This window comes from Xenopus laevis, chromosome 3S, assembly GCF_017654675.1.
Source record: "Xenopus laevis strain J_2021 chromosome 3S, Xenopus_laevis_v10.1, whole genome shotgun sequence".
NCBI classification, from domain to species: Eukaryota; Metazoa; Chordata; class Amphibia; order Anura; family Pipidae; genus Xenopus; species Xenopus laevis.
Genome location: NC_054376.1, coordinates 80,295,232 through 80,307,159, shown reverse-complemented (window position 1 = coordinate 80,307,159; position 11,928 = coordinate 80,295,232). Strand labels below are relative to the sequence as shown.

Sequence of the window (11,928 nt, the reverse complement as noted above, 5' to 3'; positions counted from 1 at the left end):
TGGATGAGATTCAATTTGAGATGCAATCCAGTTCAGAAAACCTCAACGGTTTATCACTATTGAAGTCTATAGGGAAAAAACTGGAATCAATTAGGATTTGTTTTTTTATCCTCAAATTGAATCTCACCCATGAACTTTCACTTGGAAAATACATACAATACATACACATTGTTTGCTTAAAAATTGACTCTATGGAACATTCCAAATTTCAGAGCTTTTTGTAAAACTGTTTTTTGGATAAAAGTCTGGGCCATGCAGTCTGAGTTTCAAAATGTTTACGTCAATGAATGCTTGCAAGCACCAGACAGACACAGGCTACGATTGGTTACCAGGGGAGGACAACAGGCTAGACTTCCCCAATGCATATACTGAAAATATCTAACAATCATTTTTAATTTCTTTTGTACTTTTTTACCTTTATACTTTTTTCTATGCATTTTTTTTTCTCAGACTGGGATGGTTAAATCACAGAACTCACACATTTTATATATTTTATATCTGGATTTTATGTATGAGTTGTTCTAAAAAAAATACTGTGTTTTAAGCAAAATTTTAGGATAAATATAAACAATACACTTTCTGTTCGGAACATTCATATTTTCCTATGGCATTTGCTGAGTAATTAAAGCTTTCTTTCCATTTCTTGCCAGCCCTGAGGATCTGAAAGTTTCCAGAAATGCTTGAAAGGAGAAAATTGTCTTATTCTTCATGCTGGTATAAAGAGGAACTTCAGCATATCCAGATAGACTGTTTGCTAATGAAGTCTTAGTGAAAGGAGTCCCCAATAAAACATTCCCATCGTAGGGCTAGATTTATTAAAGGGGACCTGTCACCCTAAGAAATAATTTCAAATTCTTTTCTATCATGTTAGTTGAGCAAAATAAACTTTACTTACACTGTATTTATTATTTAAATTTTGCTTCCTTCTGTTTTGGAATTATACAATCACAGCAAGCAGGCAGCTGCCATTTTGCGGACACAGTTATTAAGGAAAATTGTGTATCACCCCAAAATCTTGTGTATGAACCAGAATGAGGGACCTAATGTCCATGTGCAGTTCCGTACACAATTATAGAGCCTGAGGAGGGAAGGGGGAATGTGAGGAGAGCAGTGACATCTAGGAAGTGCTGAATGGAAAGTGAAAGTAATTGACTGCCCCTCCTCTATGCCACGGGCATAGAGGCGGGGCAGGTAATATTTGATTGACAGTTTAGATATTTAAACGCCTTTATAACAGGTATGGATGTTTTAATGAAAAAAAATTTTGGGGTTCCATATTTAATTTGGAAAGGACTTTCATTATGCAGTTTTTTATATGTAGGTGACAGGTCCACTTTAAAGTGGGCTCAATAACACAGATATTGAATTTTGCTGTGTGAGATGTGGCAATTGAAAGATTGCAGTTTTGGTGTTAGAACTACATCTGCTGTACAGAAATCAGTTGATTCTCTTGTGCTTTTTAAAGTGACTTTTTTTTTGTGACTTTTGAGAACAAGACAAAAACTACATTAGCACTAATAATTGGTCTTTTTTGTTTCTGCTTGTATGCTGCTTACATAGGGATAATACAAAACAAATAGAACAAAAATGCAAATGCTCCATTTTGTGTGTTCTGAACCTTGCTTTTTACCAATATAGGTGCTAAATTACAATTGATTCTATGTTTGCGTTCATGATCAGGCACATGATCAGTACAGAAATCCTTGAGGCAAGGGTTGCCATCAGAAACATTGGTGCCCTGTACAAGTTAATTGTCTGGGGTCCCACATTAACACAAGTAACAAGATTTTTGGCCTCACCCCTGGTAGGCTCTAGACAAAAGATCAGATAGCTGTAAGGTAAGTTTTGCTACAACACAAATTATGAACCTGTATATTTTTTTCAACCACAGCTACTGTTATACAAACCCCCATATCATTTTACTGTTCAAATATCTGTATTGTCTGCCTCTGACTCCCAGCACCCTAGGAGGGTATTACTTCCACAATATCAGGCAGAAGGACTCAGAACATGTTTTTTTATTCCTCACCGCCATAAGTGGTACAGTCACAGGATCAAGGGATTCATTCATATTCATTGTCAGGCTGGGGCCCCTTGATCCCACCTTAAGCCCACTTTACACCTAAAAATGAATCAAAAAGACCCCTGTTGCTAACTGATGTGTCTCCTGGCTGTACTTATCCCATATTCTAAGGCCAGTGGCTGATGGGGAGATTTTTCATCTGCAATAAAAATGCACAATTGACAAAACTTTGGACAACTTCAGAAGAACGAAGCGATGCATTGATTTTACCACCGGCGATGTGCAAAAAATTTAGCCAATAATTACAGACCACAAATCTCCCCGTCTAAGAGGGTGCTAGAATTGCTAATTTTTTGTGGCATTTCAAATTCTTTTTGGCAAAAACTCCTGATTTCAAATTACACCTTCAAAACCACTAATTAATATTTATTATATGCAAAAAGTTAATTTAGAAGTCAATGGGAACGATCAACAGCAAAGCAAGTTTTTAATTTTTTTGACCAATTAAAAATGCTCTATAGAGTACAAATTTGAGGTATCTGAGTTTTTTAAAGAGTTTAACCAATCAAGTTCTATATAGTTGGATTTTTAATAAACTCTAACATTTAAAAAAGTTCATATTATGATAACTATGCCTTTGAAATCTGCATTGCAACTGCCCAAGGGCAATCACTAATATATATAGGTATGGGATCCGTTATCCAGAAACCCATTATCCAGAAAGCTCCAAATTACTGAAAGGTAGTCTCCCATAGACTCCATAATAATCAAATAATCCAGATATTTAAAATTGCTTTTCTTTTTCTCTGTAACAATAAAACAGTAACTTGTAATTGATCCAAACTAAGACATAATTAATCCATATTGGAAGGAAGACCAGTCTTTTGGGTTTATTTAATGTTGATTTTCTAGTAGACTTATAAGGTATGAAGATCCAAATTATGGAAAGATCCGTTATCCAGAAAACCACCAGGTCCCGAGAATTCTGGTTAACAGGCCCCATATCTGTATATACAGTAAAGGGCTGTTTTATGAACTGGGGGTCAGCACCTAGGGTTCTAGGTCTCACTCGTTCAATACTTACAGAACTTGGTGCAAAGCAGGGCCCCAGTGATCCATGTTCAACCTACATCAGGGACCCTATGTGTGCTCAGTGCCAGGATTAATGCTGACTTAAATTCTTGTGAAAGTGCTGTTATGTAAATTTTAACATAAATTTATACTTAAATTGCACAATTTACATAACTTTGCTCTTTGTGGGTGGGCTCCTTTCAGATCGTAATTTGACTGGGCTCCCTGTACTGCACAATGGTGGTCAGCCTGAACTCATGGAGGAGATACATGGGAGCCTAGGGCAAAATGGTGACAACTTGTTCTGGACAAAATCACCCTGGGAAGGTGCACTTTTTGAAGAAGAAGAACAGTTAGCCAGTATAGGATAGCATTTAAAGTCACAGATGCCTAACAATTTAACACTTCCCAGTGATTTTACATTTCGTTATCACTAACACTAAGTGCAATTTTTTTGTAACAATATAATACATGTAAAATGTAAATTCAGTGCTAAAAAAAAGTTGCTGTAATAAGAAATTTGTGGATTTTCTGGAAAGACTAAATATAATAGCACAGCTAGCAGTGGCAAACCCACTCAACTTAGCAGTACTATTGTGCTAATTAATATATGAGAAATTAAAATTCCCGCTAATATGGCTTACCTTACCTCTTATTTTGTTTATGACTGCCCTTCTTTTTCAGCCCAAGCAATCATCGAGGAAATCCTCTCTACCAACATTCACCCCTCCTGGTCTCCCCCCCCCCCGCATGGCTGTGATCGGGCTTTGGGAGTGGTGGAGGAGCATCTGCAGTGCCTTGGGTAGCAGGGCTGGGTCCAAACCTGGAACTAACTAACCAGAGTAATCTATTTCCATACAATGATATATTTCCATACAATGTGAACAAGCCTGGACTGGCCATTGGGTCGTTTGGGCAAATGCTGATGAGCCTCTCCATTTATGGGCCAGGGAAGTGAAGCCGAATGGGACAGGAAGCTGCACAAGACCCCAAAAGAGACCACAGAAAAGAGCCAAAACTGCTGTCATCTAGGAGGAAGACTGCCTGCCAAATTTTAAAGGCAAGTTTTTTTTAATCCCTGGCCTCAGTGTTTTTTTTTATTTTTATAGGGGTACAGCCCTGACCACCAATTTTTTTTTTTACTTTATTGTGGGACCCTGGCCACCAATAGTTTTTTAACTTTTATGAGGGAGACCCTTGACCACCATTTTTTTTTTTACTTAATAGGGGGCCCTGACCACCAATGTTTTTTTTTCCGTCTTATTGGAAGCCCTCACCAGTGTTGGACTGGCCCACCAGTATTCCAGGAAAACTCTGGGTGGGCCTAGGTGTCAGTGGGCTGGCTAGGGTTGCCACCCGGCCGGTATTTTACAGGCCTAGCCAGTAAAACACCTGCCAAGGCCGGGGCCGGTAATACAAATTTAGTTGCAGGTAATTTGTAATACCCTTAAGAAAAACCCTTGGCCTTTGGTGGAAACTTACCTTTTCGTCAGCATAACACTCCGTGTAACATATTAGCCCTAATGTGCCCAAGGATAACAAAATGCCACAGTCTGTCACAGTTTCAACAACAATTGATGTTTGTGTGCAGAATGCAAATTTTGGCTTGTAAACCGCATAAAATATGGGAATTTAAAAGAGAAAGCAACACATGATGCATATAACCCCAATGACTACACAACATAAAGCGAAGGCAAAGAAACGTGTAACCAGTTTGTGTCATTCATTCCAATGCACAAAGTTGTCTCCCCGCCCAGCAGCTCCTCCCACTCTCCAGAAGAGCCAGGATCCCTCAGCACCGCTAGTGATGTAACACAACAGGCCACGCCCACCCGGCGGAGCGACACACGAGCGGCACAAGTAACGGAGCAGCCTCTGGCAGTCACAAGCGAGAGAGTATCGGGAGTGGACTCTAAAAGCAGGAACCGGGCTGCACCCGCGCCAGAGACATGGGCCTCGAGAAGGAGACGGCAGATGCCCGCATCTTTATGGATGAACATGAACTGAGTCACAGCACTGTCCCCATGCTGACTGAGAAATCCTTCCACAACAGCCACGACCGTGATCCCAAGAGGTTGAACTCCCACCTGAAGGTAAGTGATAGATTTGTCTCTGCTCCGAACCTGCCGACTGCCCATTGTGGAATCCACTTGACATCTCCTAGGTACGTCTATACTGACATTAGATCGCACGGGCTGAGGACGTTAATACAATGCTGGATTGGATAGACACAATCCTTTCCTTTTTATCCGTGTCAGTCAGTGGCACCGACAGTGGAACTACAAACAAACAAGTTACTGGCACATTTGTGGTTAATGCAGTGGTGTATAGTGCAATGCACACAGCCAGTATCCTACAATAGGATTGATGCCATATCTGGGCTTTATAGTGTACTGCTGGGTCACATGGGACATTCATCCTAAACTGCCAGTGCTGAACTGCAACTGTCAATAGCAGCAGGCAACTTTTTGCTATGAGGGAATGGAATGAGTGGCACTCTTTTAACCAGGTTTGCAGTATCACCTGCCACTTGCAGATGTGGAAAATAGTTTTCCTGCATCTAATTTACACCCATCTCTAAAGTCACATTCCGCTTCTGGCCCCTTTTAGTCTGAGACGTCAATGATTGTTAACGGTATAGTAAGCACTGAGCTTCCTGAACAAAGTCACTGGCAAAGCTGGGGAGGCCCTGATACGCTTGGGGTGTATGTGTTGCAGTAACAGAGCTTGCACTTTATTTTGCAGATAACATTTGAGGATGTGATTGGAGAGCCGGATACAACTCACAGCTTCGACAGGGTCTGGGTGTGCAGCACAGCTCTGTTTGAGATCAGCAAATACCTGATCTACAAGGTCCTGACTGTCCTACTTGCTGTGCCGCTGGCATTTGTTGTGGGAATTCTGTTTGCAGTGCTCAGCTGCCTACACATTTGGTAAGTAGCAGAAGCAGTTTCACCTCAGTGGAACTAATTGGGTTAAACTTACCTAGACATCAGTGCGCTCCAGTCTATTGCTTCATTTCATGGTGTCTTCCAGTGTTTGCTGACTGTGCTGATCAACAAACTGACCATATACACCTTTTATTGCACTGGTAATTGGAATGCAGTTTAATAGATACAATTTGCAACTGCCAAAGAATTTAAATGGTCAGAATATTGGAATATACTCTTAAGTATACATGAATATACTCTTTTAATTATAACAGGCCTGATACACATCTGTTATCTTATTGCAGTGTCAAGTCACCTCATTTAGATGATTGCACAGTAATAATCACATTGTGCCCTTTCATGCCAGCCATGTTATCAGTAGCAGTTATTGGAAGGGAGTTCCTGAAAACCTCATTCTAACTCTACTATTCAGTCAACGTATTACCCCATTTGTTTTATCTATGGGGTCCTGTAGAAATTAGATGATACTCCGTTTCCATGGGACTAGTCAGGTTAGATCTTAAGGGAGAAGAAAAGTTTGTTTGCACTTGGGGGTGCCAAATGTTAGGCACCGCCAAGTGATTGTACCTGAAGCCCGGGGCCAGTGCTCCTATCAGCAGAAAAACTGCACCATCCTGGGGTTTTACCAGTCAGCACCACCGAGTGATATTCTTCCTCCTTCTTCTTTCTTCGCGCGGTTGCGCATGCGCAGTAGAATGAAAACCGAACTTTAACTAAAAAGTCAGCTATTAATTTCTACTGCACATGAGTTTGCCCCAGGAAATTTGAAGAAAGAAGAAGTCGGAAGAAGATCTTTTCGTAATGCTCGCTAGAAAAACCCCAGGCCAGTGCAGTTTTCTGCTGATAGGAGCACCAGCCCGGATTTTCAGGTAAATCAATACAATCACTTAACATTTGGCACCCCCAAGTGCAAACAGACTTTCATTCTCCTTTAAAGGAGAACTATTGCGAAAATGAAAATTTAATATAAGCTTCATCATACTGAAATAAGAAACCTTCTCAATACAATCAATTAAAAATGTTGTACTGTTTCTGAAATAATAAAGTTCATCTTCACTATTCCTCTCTCAGCATCTGTTTCTCTTCATTCTGCCTTCATTCAAGAGTGGGTGTCACATAATCATTGACAGTTAGATCCAATATATCTTATAGAGGGGTCTCCTTTTGCATAGAAGATGTATTAGTTCACTCTGCAAAAGGCAGTTATTTTGTTAGATCTTGTGTGTACTGGAATCAGTTATTTGAGTGAGCTCTAATACATCTGCTATAAGATATTGGATTTAACTGTCAATGAATATCTGACACCCAACAGTTTTTTATTTCAGTATGATGAAGCTTATATTAAGTTTTCATTTCCGCAATAGTTCCCCTTTAAATTAAAAGGTGAGTCTTCCAGAGCTGCAATTAATGGGTATCAAATAGTTGCTTGTGATTATCTCCTCCTGGCAACTCTAAGACAAACTTATAGATGGAACAGACGCAATGACAAACTAATTCAGCTTTGTATTTCTTGCCACTAAAGTATTGCCTATACCCCCACAGAAAGCATAAAGGAGAAGGAAAGGTCTTTTAACTTGGGGTGCCAAAAGTTAGTCACCCCAAAGTGATCACATGTACCTACCTGAAACCCTGGGCTGGTGAAAACTGCACCAGCCTGGGATTCTTCCAGCGAGTACCACAGATCGTCTTCCGACTTCTTCTATCACCAAATTTCTCGGGGCAGACACATGCGCAGTTTGGCTCCTCGCACTACTGAGCATGCACATCCACGAGAAAAAAGTAGTAGACGGAAGACCAGCGATCCGTGGTGCTCGCATGTAGAATCCCGGGCAGTGTTAGCGGCATGTACAGTACCATCTTTGGGGATGACTTTATTAGGGATGCACCGAATCCAGGATTCGGTTCGGGATTCGGCCAGGATTCGGCATTCGGTATTCGGCCGAATCTTTCACGAAGGATTCGGGGGTTCGGCCGAATCCAAAAAAGTGGATTCGGTGCATCCCTAGACTTTATCATACTGCCTTTAGCAAATAATATGCAATTGAGGTGGCCCCAAATTTCAAATGCAGTTACCTACTGTCCATGGGCACTTTAAATGTCATACTTACAGGAGATACATGGATACCTGAAATTTAAAAACACTCACAGAGGAAATAGCAAGTAGCAAAGAATATGAGAAAAGCCTGACCTATGATTCCACAGAACGTAACCATAAAGACCTGCCCACATCCTATGATAGTAGTGACTGAATGGAGCTAGGTAGGGCATACAGTGGAAGTATAAGGCTGGAACTTTTGTATATGAAATTACACAATGGTAATCAGCTTGCCACACGGATGTCTCACCTCTTTGATTTTGTAACCGTTTTAACATGAAATGGTACAATACTGTGATGCACCTATCACCTTACCTAACAAGATTTTTAACATGTGCAATCAGAATTTATGCAGTCATGGAAGGAGAAAGCCAATGCTTTGAGTATATCTGTTCATGTTTAGGTACAGTATAGAGTGACTTTTATGTGCAAAAAAAATGTACTAAAATACAAGAACCATTGATTCTGTATCTAGAAACCAAGTGATGTCATTTACTAACTGGATATTCTCCATTGCAGGATTATGATGCCTTTCGCAAAGAGCTGTATGATGATGTTGCCCTCTGTACAGAAGATATGGAAGGGTGTGACAGATAGCTTTATTGCTCCCATATTTGCAAGCATGGGACGATGTTTTTCTAATGTTAACATTCAGCTGGATCGGGATTAATCCTCTGTACCCCTCGGTAATACTGAATGTGTCTGCCTTCCTGGTGCTTAATCACTCTGCTCCGTCATGTACCATGATCAGATGAAATGAAGCTGCTCATAGTTTATGCCCTTAACACCATCTGTTTCAATTCTGCTTAAAACTGAAACCCTGGTTCAAGTCTAGTAACCAATTAAGAATGTCAGAATTTGTATAATTTACCACCTTATCAGTGGGCGTGTACTCAAAAGGGCATAGTATGTCCATTCAACAATGTGGGGCATAAACTATTCCCATGCAGCAATGTCATTTTGTATTTCTTATGACCCCATTTTTTCTTAAACTGACATCACATGTGTGGGTAAATATGTATTAAAAGGGCACATGTTGGCTAAAAATATTATCCCCAACCAATGGTTCAGGCTAATACAGCCCACACTCTGGTTTGGGGTAACAGTAGTTTGTTTGTTTTTTAAATTCCCCCAACCAGCAACAGGCCACCCGCACCGGGAGGGAGCTACAGGTGAGAGCAGCCATGTTGGGGCATACCCATGTGCATAATTAGAGATTACCGCAACTTGATCATTATGAGCATGATATCAAAAGCTGTGACTGATATGGCTGCTCACACCAGGCGCTCCCGTTTCAAGTGTCCTAGCACTGGCGGGGGGGCAATTTTTTTACAAAAAAAAAAAATGTGCCCCATGTTGGGGCACATATATTCGCATAATGAGTAAATGCAGTAACTTTCTCATTATGCTCATGCGCGTGACGTAAGAACCACATTTGCATATACCCTCTGAGTGATTTTTTTTCTTCGCTGAAAATTATCAGAAAAACTCCAATTTTTTTTTTGGATTGCACTTTCAACAATTGTGGTTTCAAAAACCTCTGAATTGACCTAAATAAGCCTCCGCATATAGTCCATTGTGGATTTTGACCCCAATAAGACTGAAATGATAGGGTGAATGCTTATTTGCTATGCTGAATAACAGCAGTGAGTCTGTCAATGAAGACTTGTAACATAAGCCAAGGGAACCTGACCACATTTTGGATTACAAAAGAGCATTTTAACCTAAAATGTCTCAAAGACACTGTCTAACTCATATACAAATTGAACCCCCATTTTACGTTTTTCAGTGGACCGCAAAAAAATGACGTAAAATCCAGGAAAATGTAAAATCAGGGAAATGTATTAAGCATAATATATAAGTGGGACCAATAAACAACAATGTAAAATGAGGGAAAACTTAAAATCAGGGGATGTAAAATTGAGGTTTCACTTTAGTTGGTTTCTTGAGAATCCCCTATGGCAGAACTCTACTCTATTACTGAACATTTACATCCAATAATTATGCCATTGAGAACAAGCCTTGTTTTGCTACTGGATTTTATGCTACCCTTCTACTGATCTTAGCTAACTGGCATTAAACGAAACCTTGATATCAAGCCTATGCAGAACTGATGTAACATATTTCTGGAAAATGTTCAGTTAAGAAACTTACAGACAATACTAAGACTCAAAGTGATATCTTATACAGATCACGTATTTAATGTTTATGTACTAATGGCACAATGTAAATATCGTGTTAATTATATTAGAGCAATGCACTGAAATAATTCTATCTGTAGAGTTTAAAGAAATATATTGAAACATTTCTTAACATGCGTGTGTATCTATGGAGTATTTATTTAAAGAGTATAAAATCTATTTCTATATGAGCCGTTGCTATACCAGTAATCTTTAGTTAATGGATCCCCAGCTGTTGCATGGGATCATGTGTCTTCGGTTGACAATCATTGTTCAATACTGCTGTAAATAAAATAGAAGTCAAAGCTTATGTGTGGGTTTGTTTCTCTGTTAGGGATCGCTGGCTGTGCTTTAATAGAATTCAGCCCCTACAGCAGAATTGGCTTGAAGTTAAGATTTGCCTGTTAATAGCCTACACATACTCCAATGTCAAGCATAGACAGGTCTCCACATCTCCACATTCATTTTACGCCTACCAAATACACCCATTCTATATCCCATAATAAAACATCCAAATGAAATAGGCAATCATAAATTAGTAAAGTAAAGCCACATTCTAATCTTAGTATCTGTGTCCCTGTTCAAGGGTGATAGGGGACCCCTAAGAAATGCCAACATTTCCTAGCAGTGATTTTTATCTAAAAAATAGCTCTCATTGACACAATATGATAGCCCCAACCTAAATTCAATTTGGTATGAGAGCAATGAAGTAAAATAATTAAAGGTGCAGGTCTAGTAACCCACAGCAGATGTTAGTTTTCAAACAGCACCCCAGCAAATGCTACCTGTGATGGTTTGCTATGGGTTAAACACCTGGAACAAACTCTTTAACTGTAGTTTTGCTTACTTTAAATACAATTAGGATCCAAGATGCACTCAAATGGTTCCATTAGGAATTTGAAGGAAAGGGGCCCAGCATTAAAGGCCAAGCGGGAGCAGATTAGACTAATTACATTGCTATCCATAACACCCATGGTCTGTTTCAGGGTGCTTATAACAACACTTATATACATATAGGAGGGAATATACAATAAAATACTTACAGAGACCAAAAGTCACTGCTTTGCCACCCACCACAAATGTACAGTGGAGCTGAATTGTACATTCCCCAACTAAATCCAACTAAGTAACACTGTGTTCTAAATACACAGGACAACATCACTGGTGCACTTGGATAGCAGCATAAAAACCAAAAGGTTTGCTGTTCTCTAGTAGATAAAATGCTCATGGCATGAGGCCACATATCTTTCACCACTGACATTATGTTCACATCTTATCTATTTGCATCCCATAACAAATAGCATCTCCCTGTCCTATAAAGCCCACAATTAGACCAGACCTGGTAGATGCTGTGGACATGGATTTAAAATACAGTAGATAAATCCTCCATCTCAGTATTGCATATCCTTCTTGCCAGCAGCATGGCAAAGAAAAAAAGTGTATTTTTTTTATTAAACTTTCCCATTCAATGTTATTTGCAGACTATATTTTCTGCCACACCACTGATTTGATTAACTGACTTCCAGTCACTTTAACTGCTCAGATACGCTGTCCAGGAGGGCTAAAGAGTATTGGTATATAAAATGTAGGCATGATAGGTTTGTCATT

The 11,928-nt window shown here is 39.7% G+C and overlaps 1 protein-coding gene across 1 annotated transcript; it reads left to right on the top strand.

Moving 5' to 3' along the window:
- The first annotated feature begins 4,992 nt into the window (after window positions 1–4,992).
- On the top strand, window positions 4,993–10,625 carry cav2.S (caveolin 2 S homeolog). Its single transcript, NM_001091937.1, is given in 3 exon segments — window positions 4,993–5,187; window positions 5,840–6,027; window positions 8,660–10,625. Coding segments are annotated over 3 exon segments (483 nt in total). The 5' UTR covers window positions 4,993–5,043; the 3' UTR covers window positions 8,811–10,625.
- The last annotated feature ends 1,303 nt before the right edge of the window (window positions 10,626–11,928 follow it).